We start from the raw sequence: 20,464 nt of genomic DNA on the forward strand, positions 1-20,464 counted from the left end.
TTAAGCTACCAACATTTATCTCTAATAACCTGTACAGAAGAGTCACAGAGAACTTGAGTTAAATTCAACACTTGCAAGGAGGGTGACCAGGAGACTGCTTTCAGTTACAATGTCCAAGATCACTCTGAAAACAGCCTCCTTCTCCTTACGTTTTATTGAAGGAAAGCCCTAGTTACAATTTCGGTTTCAATTGGTCTAAGGGGAGGGGTAATTAGCTAAACCAGTTGAAACCAGTTTACACAGTAGCATATTTCTTAGCAGAATACCAGTTTACACAGTAGCATATTTCTTAGCAGAATATCTTGTTATTTAGCTGAAACAGACTGAATGTGACCTTGTCCTTTTCTCCTCGCCTAATGAGAGAGTGTTTGCTACAGTTGAAGAACATTCCTGCTCTCTCTCTCTCTTTCTCTGGCCTGCAGGCACAGAGCGAAAACAATGACACATTCAGAATATACGCACATACATATGCCCTGACTTAAAGCCTGGGGACAAGAGTTAGACAAAGTGAATAACTTATGTACATTACTCCAACATTTCCCTCCTGTTATTCAATTTGCACTATCTCGCAGTTGCCAAACATGATACCTCTGCATTAATCCACTCCATAACAAACAAAATTCATAAACCCATAATACATTCATAAGGGCATTATCCATAAACACACAAAAATACAGATTTTTAAATGGGTATAGCACAGTTAAAACTTTTATGGTGTCATTCTAATCACGTAAAGTTAGGAAGAAATAGAAATCATTCCTATGTTTCGAACATACACATAACTGAAGAAATAGAAATCATTTTCTTGTTCTCCTAATGAAGTTTAAACACACATAAGCAATGTATGACAGGTGCTATTGAAGTTTAAACACACATAAGCAATGTATGACAGGTGCAGGTACCATGGGGGCCGCTAGGGGGGGAAAGCAGCACAGATTCCAAGGGCCCAAGCACTGAGAGAGGGGCCCCCAAGGGCCCCAAAAGTTGAATCTCCCATGGGGCCCAACATCCCTGGCAGCGCCCCTGGCAGGCACAGGCAACACTCACCCCACCATCCGTGTGTGTGTCAATTATCCTGGGATCTGTATCCACTCACAGAGTCCATGTCCATAGAAAATGTCCAGCACCTTTTTCGTCTCCAGTTTGTAAGGAAAAACACAGTCTCAAGCTTGCTTCCACCATTGGCTTTGGGAAAGTTAACCCTGTAAAGGTGAGGGCAACGCCTTGTTCACCCCAGCAGCACTGAGACGGACGGAATGTAAACATTCAATCCCTTTTTGATGACAGGTCCACCCCCACCCACAGCAACTGGGAGGGTCTGTCCACGCCAAGTCTCCCTAGATTGCCGTGCAAGAGATGTATCGTAACCCTCACGACAGTGGGCTCAGCACTTGGTTTGGACAGTCTTAACGTGCATCTGACAGCACTTTGATGAACATCCAATTACTGGCCTAAGCCTTGATTTTGGCAGGACCTTTTCCTGTCGAGATGAACAAGAACAGAGAAAAGTACTCTACACATAGACATTTATCATAGTCAGTGTATCAGCCAAATCAGCATTGTTGTAAATGAATGTTTCAGGTTAGGTTAGGGGTGAAGTTTCAGAACAATGTTTCATTTAACATGTGCCCTATACACACATTTGTTTGATGCACTGATTAATCCTAAAATATCTCTCCTGTTTGAGATATGTGCCATCCACATGACTCAATAAGACTGAAGTAATTTCCGAAACAGACTTTGAGCACAGTAATTGTCCACACAAAATACCTGTTTGCATCAAACTCTGAAAAAGAAAAAATCAAAAATGAATAAACCAAAAATGAAAATTCTGCCAAACATCTCCCCACACCCTCCATTTCATAGGTACATATATCAAGGCAGGCTTCTTCAAACATTTGCTTAAAGACAGAAGCTCTCAGTCAACTCATCCACACACAGTCAGTAGTGTGGAGGAGGTGCGCAGCTGTAACAGAGTAGAGAGCATTATAATAGAAAAGAAACAAAAAAAAACGTTTTGTTAGTGGTGACAAAACAAAACCCAAGACAGACCGACCATTGTCTCATAATCTATACTCAAAATAAAATAGATAGCACTACATTCCGGGAGAACAACAATTATCAAGATCACAGCAAAATTATGAAAAAGAAAATTACTTAATCCCAAAAGTATAACATGAAACCGACTCTGGTCATATCTGACTATTGTGGCTCACGTTTAGAGTACAGTCCATTACTGAATAGGCCATAAACGCAGACTGAAAAAATATGGTTACTGCATCCAATGTAGCCCTGAAAATACTCTATGCACAGATGGACATAATAGGCAGAGAAGCATAACATTAAGCATGCAGTACAAAATTACTTTAATCATAGTATTAGCTGGCCTCACATAGTAGTTAGGTCTGCATAAATCCCTCTGTAACAGAACTAAAACATATTGGCATGCAGTCCTCACTGTCCTTCTGTCATGAGGTCATGATGATTTAGGGCCTAGCCCAACTCCTGCCAATAATGTCAGTACATTCAAAAATAGGGAGTGGAACACAAAGTATGGGAACACCTACCATCAAAACACTACACACAATTAACAATCTGGCACCACAAAGCATCTTACTGCTCACATCGTTACAACAAATAAGATAGGGTGTTTTTTTTTTTTTCTTCTTTTTTTTAGTAATTTGAGAATCCAATAATATTTGTGGATATGCTTAGGTTACCTTGAGCATTGTGCCTTGCACACACTATACATGCTCTCCAAAAAAAATTTGAATAGGAATTAAAACCATAAGTAGTATATGCTTATCTCCCTCCTGTTGAGACATGGCTTAGCCCATGGCTCCATCAAATTAAAATGAATGACATTTAGTATTACTACTCTCCACTTTCTCACACCATTCCAAAGTTGCGCATTGTCATCACCCAGACATACAGATCACTAGATAAACCAATCAAAATGTAAGAGATAAAAAGAAAGAACACACAACTGCCATTGTAAAATACGCAACTTTAAAAGAAAAATGAAACAACCAGACAGACCCTTTACCTACGGTATAAAGGTCAGACCTTGTCTAACTTTAGGTCAAACGTCGCATGGTTTGAAAGAGAAAGAAAAAATGACATGATACATTTTTGTCTAAAAACATGATAAAATTAGACCAACCTTTCACTATTTGCCTTGTGCAAACACTTAATTTTAATCTTAACTTTTGAATCTTTGTTTGTATGAAGTTTCAATCTCAGATTCATCGTTAGTGTACAGTGGTGGTTCCCAACCTTTTTCTTAGGGGACCCATGTTTTTACTATGTTAAGCTTTGGTGACCCAACCACGCGAGCGCCCGCACGAGACGGAGTCACAAGATGCCCTCCGTTTCCTGCGATAACTTATTTTAGTTATTTTATTCCTCAATTCGTCTTTGGTCAAATGAATAAATGTTTAATGTAGCACTTACAATTTGTTTCGTCTATGCATTTATTAGTTAAATGCTTTGTCTTTTATTCAACATGGGCTATATATATTTAAAACGAAACCCCTTAAAATCAAGAGGGCTCCGCGACCCCCGTTGGATCTTTGGCGACCCATAAGGGGGGTCCTGACCCATAGGTTGGGAACCACTGGTCTACAGGTAGGCCTACTTATCTTCACACAGGAAAGAAAAGGGTGTTTCAAGACCCTTACACAGATTAATTCTAAGTATGGCACGGTAACACATATGGTTTATCCGAAAATAACAAACCAAACAATTCAAAACAGTAATGAAATGAAAATACAGAGAGACAACTGTCTCTTCCTTTGTAAATCAAACAAATGAAAATATAAGGATCCCAACGTCCCCAAATTCAAACTTTTAAAAGCAAGTAGAAAACCTTGACATGTCTCATCACCAGGGTGGAAAGTAACTAATTACTTTTACTCAAGTATTGTACTTGAGTAGCTTTTATGAATACTTTGTACTTTTTAAGTAATTTTTTAAATTAATACTTTTACTTGTACTTGAGTACATTTTGACCCAAGTACTTTACTCAATTACACTGGAACCTGGCCTGAGTACTGAGTAAACAAAAAAATGACTGAGAGACAAAATGCAATGCACAATAATGACACAATCCGCCGGAAATGAAAGTTTGTGCAGGATGGCACACAGCATTTCCACTATTTTACTCTCTTGTATCAATGTATTGGATGATGGCTGGTGCCAAGCAAGAGATAGAGGTTATGGAGGACGATATTCAAGAAAATAAACATGACATTCTCAAGAGGAAAGCTAATTAAAAGTAACTAAGTAACTTTTACTCAAATTACATTTTAAGTGAAGTACTTTTTACTTTTACTTGAGTAGATTTTTAGATAGGTACTTTTACTTGAGTACACATTTTCTGTACTCTTTCCACCTCTGCTCATCACACACCTCATTCAATACCAGGCACTGCATAGTGCCAAACATGTGAAGCAATGTTCATACTTATAGTATTAAACTAATGACAATGATAGATATTTGACATAACTTTAAGCTGTGGTATTGTTTTATCCTAGGTCGGTGTTCAGTTTTAGGTTTTATTATAACGGGTGCTGCCCCTTTAATTAATCCAACATCACAGGGTCCCTTAGACCAGAGTTCGGTGGGGACTGGTTTTAGCAAATCTTCCTCCTCCTCTGTGAGAAAGAGGTTTCATCCTTCTTCCTCTAACATGTGTATTCCTGATTGCATAGTCACTGTCCAAAACAGGGCCTTTTTTCGTTAGGCCTACAGTAAATCATGAAAGCAAAACTCTTTTGCAAAGTTAACATGTTCAGGATAGTCCATTTAAAACAATAGCATTTAATGCACAAACAACGAGTAGGCCTATCACAAATATAAACAAATAGCCTTCAAAGTCTCTTCAACCTGCTTCAGCTTTCTTTACGTTCAGTTTCACTTTTCCATTGTTTATACAGACTGGGGAAACCTGGCGAACCCAGATTCCACAATTAAATTACACCTCTTTAAACCAACCAATACCCTACTTGCACAAACCATCAAAAAGAGACCATCGCAACGTTACGCTTTTCTTACACATAAAGGGCCAGGTAGAAAGGGCCCGGTGGCCTTCACCACGGTTGGTGATTTCTTACTTAAGACAATGCATTAAACATTAACAATCAATTGAAAACAGTTGCCTAAAGAAACAAACATAACTCCACAACCCCATTTTCTCGTGCCAAAAATAAATGGGTAAGAATGTGTGGAAAAACAAAATCATGACAAAATTCTAGACCTCAAAGTTGAATTGTAGAATAAAATAAAAGGCTCCTTCTTTTTTTAAAAATTTTGTTTCAACATGTGCACTCACAAGCTTCGGCTAACTCTGAACACAATAGAGTACCTCCTAGGGGTGGAACGATTGACAAAATTCACGGTGCGGTTCATATCACGGAATCAAGGTCACGGTTCTCGTTCATCAGCCTTTCAAATGCCCTCTTTCAAGTGGCTAATAGAATCAGACCTATCACTAAATATCCTACATATGGTTTGTATAGGCTTATAATGTGAAAATGGTGTGATTTTAATTGTGTCATCCTCTGATTGGTCTTATATACTAATGTATTAATCAGAGAGACTGGGTAAGATACTCCTAGAATCTCTACTTAACATATTTTTCTGGGCAGTACATGAATTGCGGTTTGCCACGGACTGCATTTCACGGTTCGGTATGGTGTGTGAATTATACGATTTCGGTTTTCGGTGCGGTTTGTACCATCCCTAGTACCTCCACTAAACACCCAAAGTATGTCTTCCACTCTCAGACATATTATAGGCACTCACTCCACAGATACACACGTACACTCCACAGACACATATACAACCTCTCTCACACACACACAGTGGGGTGTCCCACTAGGACAATTCATACAACAAATAGGGCCCACACAGACAGACAAACAGAGATCACAGTTGTTAGTAAACATATCATATTACTATATGTTATCTGAGACATTAACTGCTCAGTGAGTAATCCAAATGGCTGTCATTTGCTTTTTCACACTAGTTTTGCTATAATTTCAGAGTTTTCAGATCTACATTTTTTGTTTGTTTGTGGGCAATGCCTTGCCCAGTGACCCTTTTCTCCACATATAAAGCATTTATCAAGTATTTTTCTATTCGTACCGCTTTATCCAATAACACAAAGGTGCTATTGCCGTAGGGTCTTCTTTTTGTACTACTTTTCAGTCTTTACACGATAGTTCTTCCAAGAACTTCTCTCTGTCTTTGCTTTGCCCCGTTCCCATTTTGAACTAAAATTTGGCCCAGTGGTTCTTTAATACCTGCAGTATTCTAACACTGGGTTTTTGCAACAAGGTAGCGATCAACGACCGTTGTGGTAAGGTTCTCTTCGACCTTCTCAGGTGGAACCTTCTTGCATACGAGCATCCACAAGGGCTCACTACTTTACTCTTGTTGAATTGGTATGAAACACAATCACCTAATGGTAAATGTATTTCCTTTCATACACACTTCCACACTTTTCTCAACACGGAGAACACAGATTTTAACTAGTTTCTTCTAAACTAGGGGAGTCTGCTCTCCCTTTACTTTACGTAGTCCAGTCTTTAACTTGTTCAACGACACAGAGGAGTCTGGCCTCCTATTTTACCTGATAGAGTCTAGAATTGTCAGGGTTTTACTCTCTATTTACCGTCTTTCACATTCAATCCTTTTGAATAAAAGACCTACTCACAATTCTCTGTTCTCTTGGGGTATTCCGTCAACCCTCAGATCCCAGCCTGCGAGGGAGGGACCAGTCCCGCAAAGGGTCTTAGTGCTGTGGCCACAGTCTTCCTGGATCTCACTCGCACGCTGGAATCGTCAGGTATCTTGGAATCCGGTTCGAAAGGACCAATTAAATGTTAGGTTTAAGCTACCAACATTTATCTCTAATAACCTGTACAGAAGAGTCACAGAGAACTTGAGTTAAATTCAACACTTGCAAGGAGGGTGACCAGGAGACTGCTTTCAGTTACAATGTCCAAGATCACTCTGAAAACAGCCTCCTTCTCCTTACGTTTTATTGAAGGAAAGCCCTAGTTACAATTTCGGTTTCAATTGGTCTAAGGGGAGGGGTAATTAGCTAAACCAGTTGAAACCAGTTTACACAGTAGCATATTTCTTAGCAGAATACCAGTTTACACAGTAGCATATTTCTTAGCAGAATATCTTGTTATTTAGCTGAAACAGACTGAATGTGACCTTGTCCTTTTCTCCTCGCCTAATGAGAGAGTGTTTGCTACAGTTGAAGAACATTCCTGCTCTCTCTCTCTCTTTCTCTGGCCTGCAGGCACAGAGCGAAAACAATGACACATTCAGAATATACGCACATACATATGCCCTGACTTAAAGCCTGGGGACAAGAGTTAGACAAAGTGAATAACTTATGTACATTACTCCAACAGTGTGCGTGAGCGGTAGGTTGTGTTGGTGGTTGGTGGTTTGAGGCGGCGTGCCGTGGCCCCAAGTGTTTGTGTGTTGATACGGTGCCGCATGCTTTTTCCTGCAACTTCAAAGGCGCTTCGGCGTGGGGATGTCAATATTTGCTCAGGTGTCCGTCCCAAACACACACACACACACACACACACACACACACACACACACACACACACACACACACACACACACACACACACACACACACACACACACACACACACACACACACACACAGCCAGACGTCCAGCCAGCCTACCTCAGCATTCGTCCACCTCCCCTAGGGAAGGGTTAGAGCAGTGCTGGGTGCTCGCTGTGGGGGTTTTGGGGATGGTTGGTGGGAGGGAGGCGCTTTGAAAATGTGCCACGCCACTTCCAGGGACCAAAGCAGGTCTCCCTGGAGAAGGCACCTGCCCCAAGCCCCATGGGAGTAGCCATGGCCCCGCTGCCCACCCACCACCAACACTCTCCCTCCCTCTAACCCTCCATCATCACTTTATCACATGTTACCACCATCTCCTCTCTCTCTCTCTCTCTCTCTCTCTCTCTCTCTCTCTCTCTCTCTCTCTCTCTCTCTCTCTCTCTCTCTCTCTCTCTCTCTCTCTCTCTCCCCTCTCTCTCTCTCTCTCCTCTCTCTCTCTCTCTCTTCTCTCTCTCTCTCTCTCTCTCTCTCTCTCTCTCTCTCTCTCTCTCTCTCTCTCTCTCTCTCTCTCTCTCTCTGTGTCCATCTGGCCATGTTTGCTCTGACGGCCTGCCATATGTCCGCAGAAATTACCTGGCAAATGTTTGTTCATGTTGCTGCTGTCACCTGCACTAGATTTCTCTGCCAATTCAAGTCAATTCAATTACCACTAAGCGGCTCTAGTAGTGGGACAGAGCATATCTTGCATTGTCTAAAAACGTCATCATATATTGCATACAACATACTCTACTACATAATAACACACAGAATCTCTGTATACATACTCTATGTCTGTTTATCTTTGCCTGTGTGCCTGTCTGTCTGCTTCTCTGTCTGCCAGCCTGTCTCTCTCTCTTTCTCCCCCTCCCTCCCTCCTTCCATCCCCCTATCTCTCTTTCCATTGTGCCCGCCTCAAGCCTGGCTCGTGTGCCTTTGCAGGCATCAAGCTCATCTGCATCAGGCAGGCCGGCAGCACGTACATCATAACCAGGGTCAGGATCCCTGCGCCTCGCCTCGCCTCGCCTCGCCTCGGCCTGCTATCTCCCATCAGCTCCCTCTCCAACCCCCAAACATTCCTCATACCACATCAAAGTGGCAGCCGCCCTGCATCTGCTGAACAATAACAGGGGGCCTGCCTCCCCGACCGCCCGCCTGCTCGTCCACCCACACCCTAGCACAATGGGAAGACTGTTAGCAGGACCTGCCGAACTGGTAGTGCCACAGCCAGTGCAGAGAGACCGAGGGAGAGATAGAGGGAGAGGGAGAGGGAGAGGGAGAGAGAGAGAGAGAGAGAGAGAGAGAGAGAGAGAGAGAGAGAGAGAGAGAGAGAGAGAGAGAGAGAGAGAGAGAGAGAGAGAGAGAGAGAGATAAGCAACAAGAGAGGATGAAAGAGAGAATGTAAAAGGAGGAATGATGACTAGCCCAAGACAACAGCTTTGACAAAGCCCCACTCAGACATGTAAAATAGACTCTTCCATATGGAACATATTGGGTCCCAATCTTTTGATAGTAATGTCAAATCATAGAAAACAGTATTATTCAGGTATTATTCATGCGTAACCTATTGAACATAGCATTTCTCATTAGAGACACAGCAAGAACTTATTTCTGAATTTGCCATCACAAAAATACATGGATGGATGTCTCAAAATGTCCCACCGCTGGATGAGAATAAAACTTAAGTAAGGATCCTGTTCTGACTCAAATGACTCAAACCTTTGCCAAGGGGCATTATTACGACCTTAATATCCTGTCGCCCTTTCAGCTTTTTATTAACCATTTGACAATCCTGGCTAAATCTGTTATGCCATGCCTCAGCTTCAAACTGTTTTAAAAGAAGCTGTTAAAGCTCTGTCAAAAAACAGAAGTGACCACATTATTGCCAGCCTTACATTGGCAACATTTTGTCACAGACTTCCCCCTACAGCGTACATAATTAATCACTTAAAAACAAGACATGATATGTCCTAGCTGTATATTTTCACCTGTAAATAGCAACTGAGCCTGATATCTAAGCAGAAATGCTGTATGGGACTGTTGCCACTATGGAACACAGTGAAGCAGAAACTGGAAACATCTTTTTTTGATACCTGTGTACTCTGTTAGCAGTTTTCATTTGTAGACGGAAGACCCAGTTGTTGTCGTTTGTTTCCTTGGCGGTGCATTGATTTTCTTTTTCATACAGTCTGTTTTGGTTATGAATATTATCTAACATGACTCACAAGTACCCTGCATGTCAAACCCATTGAATGGTAGGAAAGGAATGTACCATGTAAAAAAAATCCTAATGCATTCTCATGGCCATGTTTTGGAGACTTGGAAACTTAGAGGAAGAAAGCCACCAAATATTTTAGTAAAACTGATGAGACAGATAGACTTTGGCGAGAGTTCAAAAACTGAGCATTGCTCAGAAAGCTAATAACTAGCAAAATAAACTGTAGAATCAGATGCTGGAACAGAGTTGTAATTCTGTATGTTATAGTGTGTATGTGAGGGAAAAAAACATTGAGGTGTTCTATAATGTCTTCCTAATGATTCTAAATCACGACAGAATGCATTATACATGATGGACGATGGAAACTCTGAACAAGTCCTCTTTTGTCTCCAGTAGAAAGATGCATACTTACTTTGACAGCTTTGCCAGTCTTAGGAGGCGAACGGAGAAGGATTTGTCTGCCTGAGTTCAACTGAGAGGGAGGGGAGGATTTAGAAAGTCAGAGCAAGAGAGAGGGAGAGAGAAAAAGAGAGAGAGAGAGAGAGAGAGAGAGAGAGAAAGAGAGAGAGAGAGAGAGAGAGAGAGAGCGAGAGAAAGAGAGAGAGAGAGAGAGAGAAAGAGAGAGAGAGAGAGAGAGAGAGAGAGAGAGAGAAAGTGAGAGAGAGAAAGGATAGAGAAGGATAGAGAAAGAGTGATATCTCCCTCTGGTTATTCCCCTCTAGGGAATAATATAGCTATCGTTGGGGTCTGGCGTATTATAGAGGCAGTTACAGATAACATACTTAGTGGCAAGTCGATGATGGGGGTTAAAGGGATCGTCCTCCCCTTTCCAAAGACGCAAGTGTCTGCCACAGAATGCTGGACATGCTTAGACTCAGACGAATCATGCAGAGGGGGGGAAAAAAGAGAGCAAAGTGAAGTGGAGAGAGATAGAGGGAGGGAGAGAGAGAGAGAGATGTTTTTTCACCCCTCCCTCCTCCCTGTTGCAGACAAGGCTGTGCATAAGAATGTTTTCCACTCTCCATCAGGAGTGGGGAGCATCTCTCTAGACCAGTGTTTCTCAACCTTTTTTTAAGGCAAGGCACCCTTTCAATTCATGAAACATTTCAAGGCACCCCAAGCCAACAAGCTGTAACATGGCATGGCATCGCATCCGATACCACACAAGCTTAGAAAATTAACACATTTGGAGACGTCATACAACCTACGTTTGAAGTTGCAGCTTACTGGGGAGACCTAAAATTACTTTATAGTGCGTAAAAGGCAGATGAAAGATTCCACTGACTAACCATTCATTTATTAATTTAGACAAATATTATATTACAAAATGTATTTATCAGCCATGTTTCCGCGGCACCCCAGGGTGCCTCGGCACCCCTGTTGAGAAACACTGCTCTAGACGATGGCTGATCTCTGCTGCTGCCGCATGTGCTGCCCAGATGAAGCAGGAATTGAAAGCAGAGAGATACTGAAGGCACATGGATCTGGGTCACATGACGTGGCCTATACGTGTCCAACCTTTGTTTGTTTCTTTCTTTCTTTTTTTAAATTATTTTTTAAGTGAGCTAAGCTCGCTCTTTCACAACCACTTAAGAACATCTTGCACATAGACGTCCAGTGAGATCCTGCCTCCTTCCCGCAACTTACGTCAAGATGGCCCTCAGTGCAGTCGTTAGTCAGTGGTGGTACAGCGCACACACTGGCTTTTGGTCTGCCACAGCGCTGGAATCAGGTCCGTCTCATCACCGAGTCTTGATATGAGGCAGATGCGTCACTGCGGGCAGCTGAACCCCACAGGTCCCTGTGTCACCACGCTTTTGGTCACATTAAATTACTGTCCCAAGTATTTTTTTTTGTGTGTCGAATCGCATGTTTTGATTCGTGTGTGCGTGCATACGTGCTTCGTGCGTGCGTCTGTGATTAAATCACTGTCCCAAGTATTTTTTTGGTGTGGAATCTCATGTTTTGATTGGTGTGTACGTGTGCGTGCATGCGTGCGTGCGTGCGTGTCTGTGTGTGCCTGTGTGTGCCTGTGTGTGCCTGTGTCTGTTTTATTGTTCAGATCCTAGAGCGTAAGAACAGAGAGATGGAGGATCTTAAGACGCTGTTCAAGGGCAAACAAAAGGAAGCGGAGGAGGCCATCCGGATGTTGGAGAAGAGAGGTGTGTCCGTCACGTTGGCCAGCACTGATACTGTACAAAGCCGAAAAAGGAGTTACTGAAAGACCAGGCAAAGTAGCACAGAACAAACTTTAAAGGGACACTGTGCAGGAAATGGTCAAAAAAGGTACTGCAACTATGCTGCTCATTGAAACTGGGCTGCCTATTGCCAAATTTGATCTTTACATGAAAGTTTGCTAAGTAATAAACAAATATTTTCTAGTATGGTCCAAGTACAGTCATTTTTGCAGCTAAAAATGGCTATTTTTGGAAATTCAAAATGGCGGACCATGGAGAAGATCCCCCTTTTCATGTATGAAAAGTGCAATTTTTCCAGTCATAATGAATACTTAGAATGTGATGCTGGTGGTAAGTATTCATGAAAAAGGTAACATTAGTGAATGGGCAGCATGAATTCTGGAAATAAACAACTAAAAATCTCACACAGTGTCCCTTTAACTCCTCCACAGGAACAGTGCTAGTGCGTAATGTTTTTCACAGTCATCTCACTTGATGGATAACCTTCATACTCTGTTGTAGTTAGCGCGTTGAGAGACTGAGACAGGAAACAGAGGACAAAAGTCCACTAGGGCCGTTACTTTGTGAGTAATGAGGAGGAAGAGAGTGATGAGGCTTTTCCTGACCAATCCCAGGTGCTGGCAGCTCGGCCCAAAGTGTTTGGGCTAGCAATACTAATTGATCTATAAATACAAGGAACATCTGTCTCTTTGTGCATGTTCAAAATGACAGGTGTCTTGCTAATGGTGTGAGTGATTGCTGTGCCAAGTCTGATGTTGCTAAGGCTGAAAATGTTGAATATATCACTAATAAACAGCGTTTATTGCCTCGTCTCTGACGGTGTGGGAACCATAGCCACTCCCCTGTGAGCCACCACCCAGCTGCATCAATGAGCCCCATGATATCTATTAGTAACAGCTATAGAAAGTACCATACTACATGAAACACATTCTCGGGTGAATAAATATTTACATATTTTTTGCAACATTTGCACACCATTTCTCCTGTTGTGTCTCCAGTGGTTAACTTAACAGTGTCCTTTGTCAATATTCCACATCCTGCTGTAGTCCAGAGCCTGGTCCGCGAGTCGCAGGTGATCCGGGAGAACAAGGAGAAGCAGATCACTGAGTTGAAGAAGATGGCTGAGCAGAGCGCCGACTCCCTGAGGAACGAGTGGGAGAAGAAGGTAGAGTAGCGTAATGAGCTCACACGGCTTAGCAGGACTGGACTGGGGCGTTAAAAAAAACAAAAAAAACAGCCGGGCTTTTTTTTTCTTTTTGGCTTAAACTGATACGCACTACAGTACAACCCATTTTCATACTATATCCTGTTTGACACAATCCAGTGTCTATATTGCAGACGGACCAGTGGGATGCTCCCTCTAAACTGTGGGCCAGTTCCTAAAAAACACAGAGACACAAACCAAAAACAATACCATCTGTCCTTTGGGACGATCGGATCATCGGGAAAATGCCCTGTATGCCAGATGGTCAGTCCAGCCCTGTGGTTTAGCATACCGCACAGTACAGTACAGTACAGTACAGTACAGTACAGTACAGTACAGACCAACCATAGGAAGAAGAAAGGGAGAGAGCTCCCATACAGCACTTCAGACTGCAGACCATGGGGAGAACTCCTAGAAAGAGTTGCCCCAAGTTAGAATTGTGTGTTTCGCAACTACATCAATCAAGAAGCACCAGGTGTTGTGTGTGCTCCTGGAGGATTGCCATTGCATCGCGTTTCTTCAGCATTAGATGAAATGTATGTTAAACCACTGCTGCCGCGTGGGTGGACATTTTCCTTCTTTTTTTTTTTTTTTGGTAGAGATGCCATTCATTTCCTTATCTCAGAATTACAAAGACACAGATATAATTTCAGATTCTTTCTTAAGATATATACAAGAAGGTGGTAGGCCTACCATACCTTCCTCTATACCTTGAAATTGTGTACAAACTGTGTGGTTCCATTACAATTATTATTCGTCAGAAGTCTCGACAGGAGATACATGTGTGTAAAGCTCACAACCCTTTGCAGCACCTTTGGCCCCTGAAAAAATATAACATGGTGGCATCAGACATCCCGCTGCTTGCCTGTGTGTAATATATTACTCTAACTTGACTTATAATGTTAAGTCAAGGCTAATTCTAGGGTTATTGTTAACCATTTGACCTACGTGGCCAAAGTTTAAGTTAGAAATAAAAAACAAAACCTGCCATAATAGTTTCCTTCCATTACAAGTTACTTCACTGAGCAACTGGTTCACAGTTACTATCGAGCGATGTACCTGATTCTGTGCTAGCTGGATCTAGAGATGCACCGGATCCTGATTTTTAGGATCCTGCCGGATCCGGATCCTGATTTTTAGGATCCTGCCGGATACCGGATCCAATGCTTAAGATCCTGCCGGATCCGGAACCGGATACTGGATCATACGAAAGGGCTGAAACGTATACCGGATCCTAAGAAAGGGTTGAAACACATAGCCTACTCGCACACGTGGGCCCTTTTTATTACGTTGGCTCAAACTATTTTTTAGACTCATTAGCTTACTGCCACACTGCCTGCACTGCCTGCTTCCAAAGGGCTTTCACTCCATGCAGCAATTGGGGTTGTGAAAGACTGTCTGAAAAACCTAGGCTAGAGATGCACCAGATCCTGATTTTTAGGTAACTGCCGGATACCGGATCCACTGCTTAAGATCCTGCCGGATCCGGATCCTGTGAAAAAACCCTATTATCCTGCCGGATCCGGAACCGGATCTTGCATCCTGTGCATCTCTAGTTGGATTTTGGGGTTTTCATGTTCTACTGTTGTACTTACACCCTAAATGTACTTATACGTACTTGCACTTCTATGCACTGCTGACCTCTGACTTCCTGTGGTTAGCTGCACGCGTCCGTGGCGGAGATGGAGCACGCCAAGTTTGAGCTGCAGAAGAAGCACACGGAGAACATCCAGGAGCTGCTGGAGGATACCAACCAGAGGCTGGCCAAGATGGAGGTGGAGTACACCAGCCAGACACAGGTCACGGTGAGTAAAGTCATAATGATACACACAATATATCATTAACACACATCTTCCTACATACTATGGCCAAGGTGGAGGTGGAATACACCAGCCAGACACAGGTCACAGTGAGTAAAGTCACAACACACAGCACAGCATACACATAATACAGCATATCACAAATGAACACACATTAGCACTCATACATAGTGGTACTATGGCCAAGATGGAGGTGGAGTACACCAGCCAGACACAGGTCACGGTGAGTAAAGTCATAATGATACACACAATATATCATTAACACACATCTTCCTACATACTATGGCCAAGATGGAGGTGGAATACACCAGCCAGACACAGGTCACAGTGAGTAAAGTCACAACACACAGCACAGCATACACATAATACAGCATATCACAAATGAACACACATTAGCACTCATACATAGTGGTACTATGGCCAAGATGGAGGTGGAGTACACCAGCCAGATCACGGTGAGTAAAGTCATAACACATAAAACAGCATACACATAATACAGCATATCACAAATTAGCACACACATTAGCACTCATACCTGTACATAGTGGTACATATGGTACTGTGGCCAAGATGGAGGTGGAATACACCAGCCAGACACAGGTCACGGTAAGTAGAGTCATAACACATAACACAGCATATCACAAATTAGCACACACATTAGCACTCATACCTGTACATAGTGGTACATATTGTACTGTGGCCAAGATGGAGGTGGAATACACCAGCCAGACACAGGTCACGGTGAGTAGAGTCATAACACATAACACAGCATACACATAATACAGCATATCACAAATGAACACACATTAGCACTCATACCTGTACATAGTGGTACATAAGGTATTGTGGCCAAGATGGAGGTGGAGTACACCAGCCAGACACAGGTCACGGTTAGTAGAGTCATAACACACAATACACGTATACACATAATACAGCATATCACCAATGAACACACATTAGCACTCTCATACATAGTGGTACATACGGTACTGTGGCCAAGATGGAGGTGGAATACACCAGCCAGACACAGGTCACGGTGAGTAAAGTCAAAATACATTACATTACACTTAGCTGATGCTTTTATCCAAAGCGCCTTACAGGAGTAGTTACAGGACAGGGTATTAGTTACAGTCCCTGGAGCAGTGTGGTCTGGTGCCTTGCTCACCATGGAAGGGTGGGATTCGAACCGGCAACCCTCTGATTTAAAGTCCATCCCCTGAACCACTAGGCCACGGCTGCCCCAGCACATAATGCGCTGCCCCAGCGCATAACACACAGCATAATTCACATAATATATCATTAACACACATAATATATCGTTAACACACATCTTCCTACATACTGTGGCCAAGATGGAGGTGGAGTACACCAGCCAGACACAGGTCACGGTGAGTAGAGTCATAACACACAATGTACACATAATACAGCATATCACAAATGAACACATACATTAGCACTCACACATAGTGGTACATAGAGTTATAACATGTTATAGTAGAGTTATAACATGACAAACCTCCTAATACACAGCCTATAGATGATACAGCACATCACACATTAGCAAGTACATTAGCACTCTCAGACACTCCAGCACACACGGTGGCCAATATGGAGGTGGAGTACACCAGTCAGACCAGGTCACGGTGAGTAGAGTAGACAGGGTTCCCACTGGTGCTTGGACTCCTTGAAAATGCTTGAATTTCAATTAAGTGTTTTCAAGGTTATGAAAATGCTTGAATTTTTGGTGAAGTGCTTGAAAATGCTTGAAATTTGTGTCAAGTCAAACTTAGTAAGCCAAATAATAGGACTAAATTGTCAGAAAATCTGAAAATCTGAGGGAGTGAGATGTCAGATGGGATTTGCCATTCGACACCCTAAAATTGATTAGAATGGAGGGAATTGCATCTTAAAACCCCCAAATTTTCTGGGGGAGGACCCCCACACCCCTTCCCGTGACCTATTAAAGGTGCTTGAAAACAGACAAATTTGGTGCTTGAAGGTGCTTGAAAAGTGCTTGAATTTGTTCACGAAAAAGGTGTGGGAACCCTGAGTAGAGATACTTCACAAACATACACTACATACATGTGCAGTGTACACAAACATATCGTATACATGTATAGGTGTGTACACATGATTGCGATGTGAAGATTGCTTAAATATTGGCCTACATAGTAAAACGTCAAGGTAAAGCTTGTTTCAATGGCCTTGCAGTGTGGTACTTGAGGCACATGCTTTTTTCTCTCCCTTTCCGTGTCGTGCAGTTGACATGTTGCCCATTCCTGGCAAAGAACGGACACACACACACACACACACACACACACACACACACACACACACACACACACACACACACACACACACACACACACACACACACACACACACACACACACACACACACACACACACACACACACACACACACACACACACACACACACACTTACTTTTGAGAGTGTGTAGGGCTCCGAAACAAGGAGTATTTTGTGGTCACTGACCTTGTATTGGTGGAGAAGGGGGGGGTTGGACCAGCCTGTTTGTTTTGGGCGTGTAGGGTATTACAGCTATAATGAGTTTGTGTTTTGAGGAAAGGAGGGGTGGGGGTGGGGGATAGTATATCCATCCCCCCCAGCCCACAAGATAATTCACTTCTTTCTTTTTCTCTCCCTTTGCTTTAAAGGGACACTGTGCAGGAAATGGTCAAAAAAGGTACTGCAACTATGTTGCTCATTGAAACTGGGCTGCCTATTGCCAAATTTGATCTTTACAAGTAATAAACACATTTTCTAGTATGGTCCAAGTACAGTCATTTTTGCAGCTAAAAATGGCTATTTCTGGAAATTCAAAATGGCGGACCATGGAGAAGATCCCCCTTTTCATGTAAGAAAAATGCAATTTTTCCAGTCATAATGAATACTTTGAATTTGATGGTGGTGGTAAGTATTCATGAAAACGGTAACATTAGTGAATGGGTAGCATGAATTCTGGAAATAAACAACTAAAAATCTCACACAGTGTCCCTTTAAACATCTCGGCCATTTAGCATTCAACAACAGTCACGCGCATCAGGAAGGCGCTGTAAGGTGGCCGAGACCTTTGAATAGTCTGGAGTTTCTCAGCTTCAATGGACAGACACAAACCCCACATATACCCTCCCCATACATACACACACACACACACACACACACACACACACACACACACACACACACACACACACACACACACACACACACACACACACACACACACACACACACACACACACACACACAAGCCCTGACAGCACAGCACCCCCTCCTCCCTACCCTCTCCTCCTCTCCCCCCTCTTTAATAATTAAACGTGTTCCGTGCCCAGACGGGGCGGAGGATGAAAGCGTCCTGTGTCGTCGGATAGGAGATGAGATGAGCTGGGCCCTTTACTCCTCCCTCTCATGTTGGTTTAGGAGTGACCTTTGCAGCGCCGCCCACCTGAGCCTCCCAGCCTACGCACATGCTCACACACACACACACACACGCACACACACACACCTTGTCTGTTCTCCAAACCTGCAACCCCCAGCCCCCACCCCCCACACATGCACCGCCATCCCGTAACTCCTTCCTCTCTCCACCCAGACACACGCTGCAGCTTGGTCCTTGTCTGTTCTGCTACCTCTCCCCCACCCCACCCTCTGCATCTGCATTTGCACCTTACTCCCCCAGCCCAGCCCTAGCACCATCTCTGGCACACACTACAGCCTGGACCCAGCCCCCCCATCAGCACCACCCCTTCCACCCAGGTACATGCTACATGCCTGGACCCTGTTTGTTCAGCAACCCCCTACCCGCCACCCACCCACCCACCCACCCCCATCACCATCACCACCATCATCACCCCACCCTCTCCTCCCATGCCCATCACTACCTTCAGCCTCCAACCCCCCCCAAGCACCATCCCTTCCACCCAGACACGTTGCAGCCTGGCCTCGAGTCATCCGGCTGTCAGCTGAGGCAGGGCCGAGGCGCTGGAGGTACCTCAAGCCCCTGCACCAACCCCCTTGAAGTTTCCTCCCAGCCCCACCAAGGCCAAAGGCCTGATGCCTCTCCCCAAAGCACACCACACACACATACAGACAGACACAGACACAAGGCACACATACGCTTGTCTGTTTGATGTTTGCTCCGGCCCTTCTCTTTGATAAGCTTTGCTTTTTCTTTTCTTTTTTATGTCTTCAGACTGCACTTTTGCTTTCAGAAGAAAGAAGGGAGGCTTTTCAGAGGTATATGGATGGAGGGGGGTGGGGGATGTCATGTCACAATAGCCATCCATTTGAATGCATTCCTACCCCCACACTCCCTTATGTCTTACACATCCTACACCTTTACACCCTACACCTAGTGCTGGGCAATATGGGGGGGAAAACATGTATCACGATATGGATTAAGCTTACTTTATGATAACGATATACCGCAATTACGTATGTTTTCAGTTATTGTCTTTGTTTTCTCGTGTCTCAAAGCCACATTTCTTTAAAAATGAATCTTTTTATTCACCTTTTTCCAATTATTGACAACTTATTTACAGGTTACAGTGTGCATAGTGGCAACACGAAATGTTACTAAATTATATTAAATTGTACATTAGCTGTAATAATGGATGGAATTAGTTTATCATGATAGAAACGATAGAGGACATGTTTCACGATATAGACATGTTTCTACCACGATACCGATATATATACAGTATATCGTCATATTGCCACGCCCTACCTACCCCCACACTCCCCTACACATCCTACACCTTACAACAGGGCTATTCAATTAGAATTTCATCTGGGACACATTTCAAAACCAAGAACTTAAGTTGGGCCGCACCTTTTCAGCCATCACTAACACGGTAATGACACTTCAAATCAGTAGTCTGCAAACTATTTTTAACATGTTCTTCTGATCTAATCCCTAACCACATTCAATGTGAATGTACAAGACAAGCAGGAGAATCATAAGAAAATCACGTGTTGTACTGCAGTATCAGAACTGAAATGCGTACTGCTACAGTTGGGGGCCACGTCTGGGCCGCATGTGGACTGCATCTGGGCCGCATGTGACCCTCGGGCCGCCAGTTGAATAGGCCTGCCTTACAACCTGTTACACCCTACACTTTCCACACCCATCTTCCGTAGTCCTCTTTGTTTACGCAGCCCTCCAGTGGGGAGGAATTTGATGGGTATTTCTATTTGTATCTGAGAAGACATGGCCAGCTTGGGTTTCCACCTACACTATTTTCGTGTGCTGAAATGAATGGGCATTGCCAGACAGAAACAATTTAGTGGCGTCCGTTTTCTCCCCTCGTCTCTCGTCCCCCCACTCCACCTTTCTAAATGCATGCATAATGTGCCTTAG

General features: G+C 43.4%; 1 protein-coding gene across 1 annotated transcript in view; it reads left to right on the top strand.

The window, feature by feature from the left end:
* The window catches only part of cep112 (centrosomal protein 112), a 246,665-nt gene that overhangs the window by 48,097 nt on the left and 178,104 nt on the right, over nucleotides 1–20,464 (top strand). The window contains exons 9-11 of the mRNA XM_063184029.1: nucleotides 11,920–12,019; nucleotides 13,102–13,220; nucleotides 14,921–15,064. Of these exons, the coding sequence (XP_063040099.1) occupies nucleotides 11,920–12,019; nucleotides 13,102–13,220; nucleotides 14,921–15,064 (363 nt within the window). The remainder of the gene's footprint in view (nucleotides 1–11,919; nucleotides 12,020–13,101; nucleotides 13,221–14,920; nucleotides 15,065–20,464) is intronic.

This window comes from Engraulis encrasicolus, chromosome 2 (genome assembly GCF_034702125.1).
Source record: "Engraulis encrasicolus isolate BLACKSEA-1 chromosome 2, IST_EnEncr_1.0, whole genome shotgun sequence".
Lineage (NCBI taxonomy): Eukaryota > Metazoa > Chordata > Actinopteri > Clupeiformes > Engraulidae > Engraulis > Engraulis encrasicolus.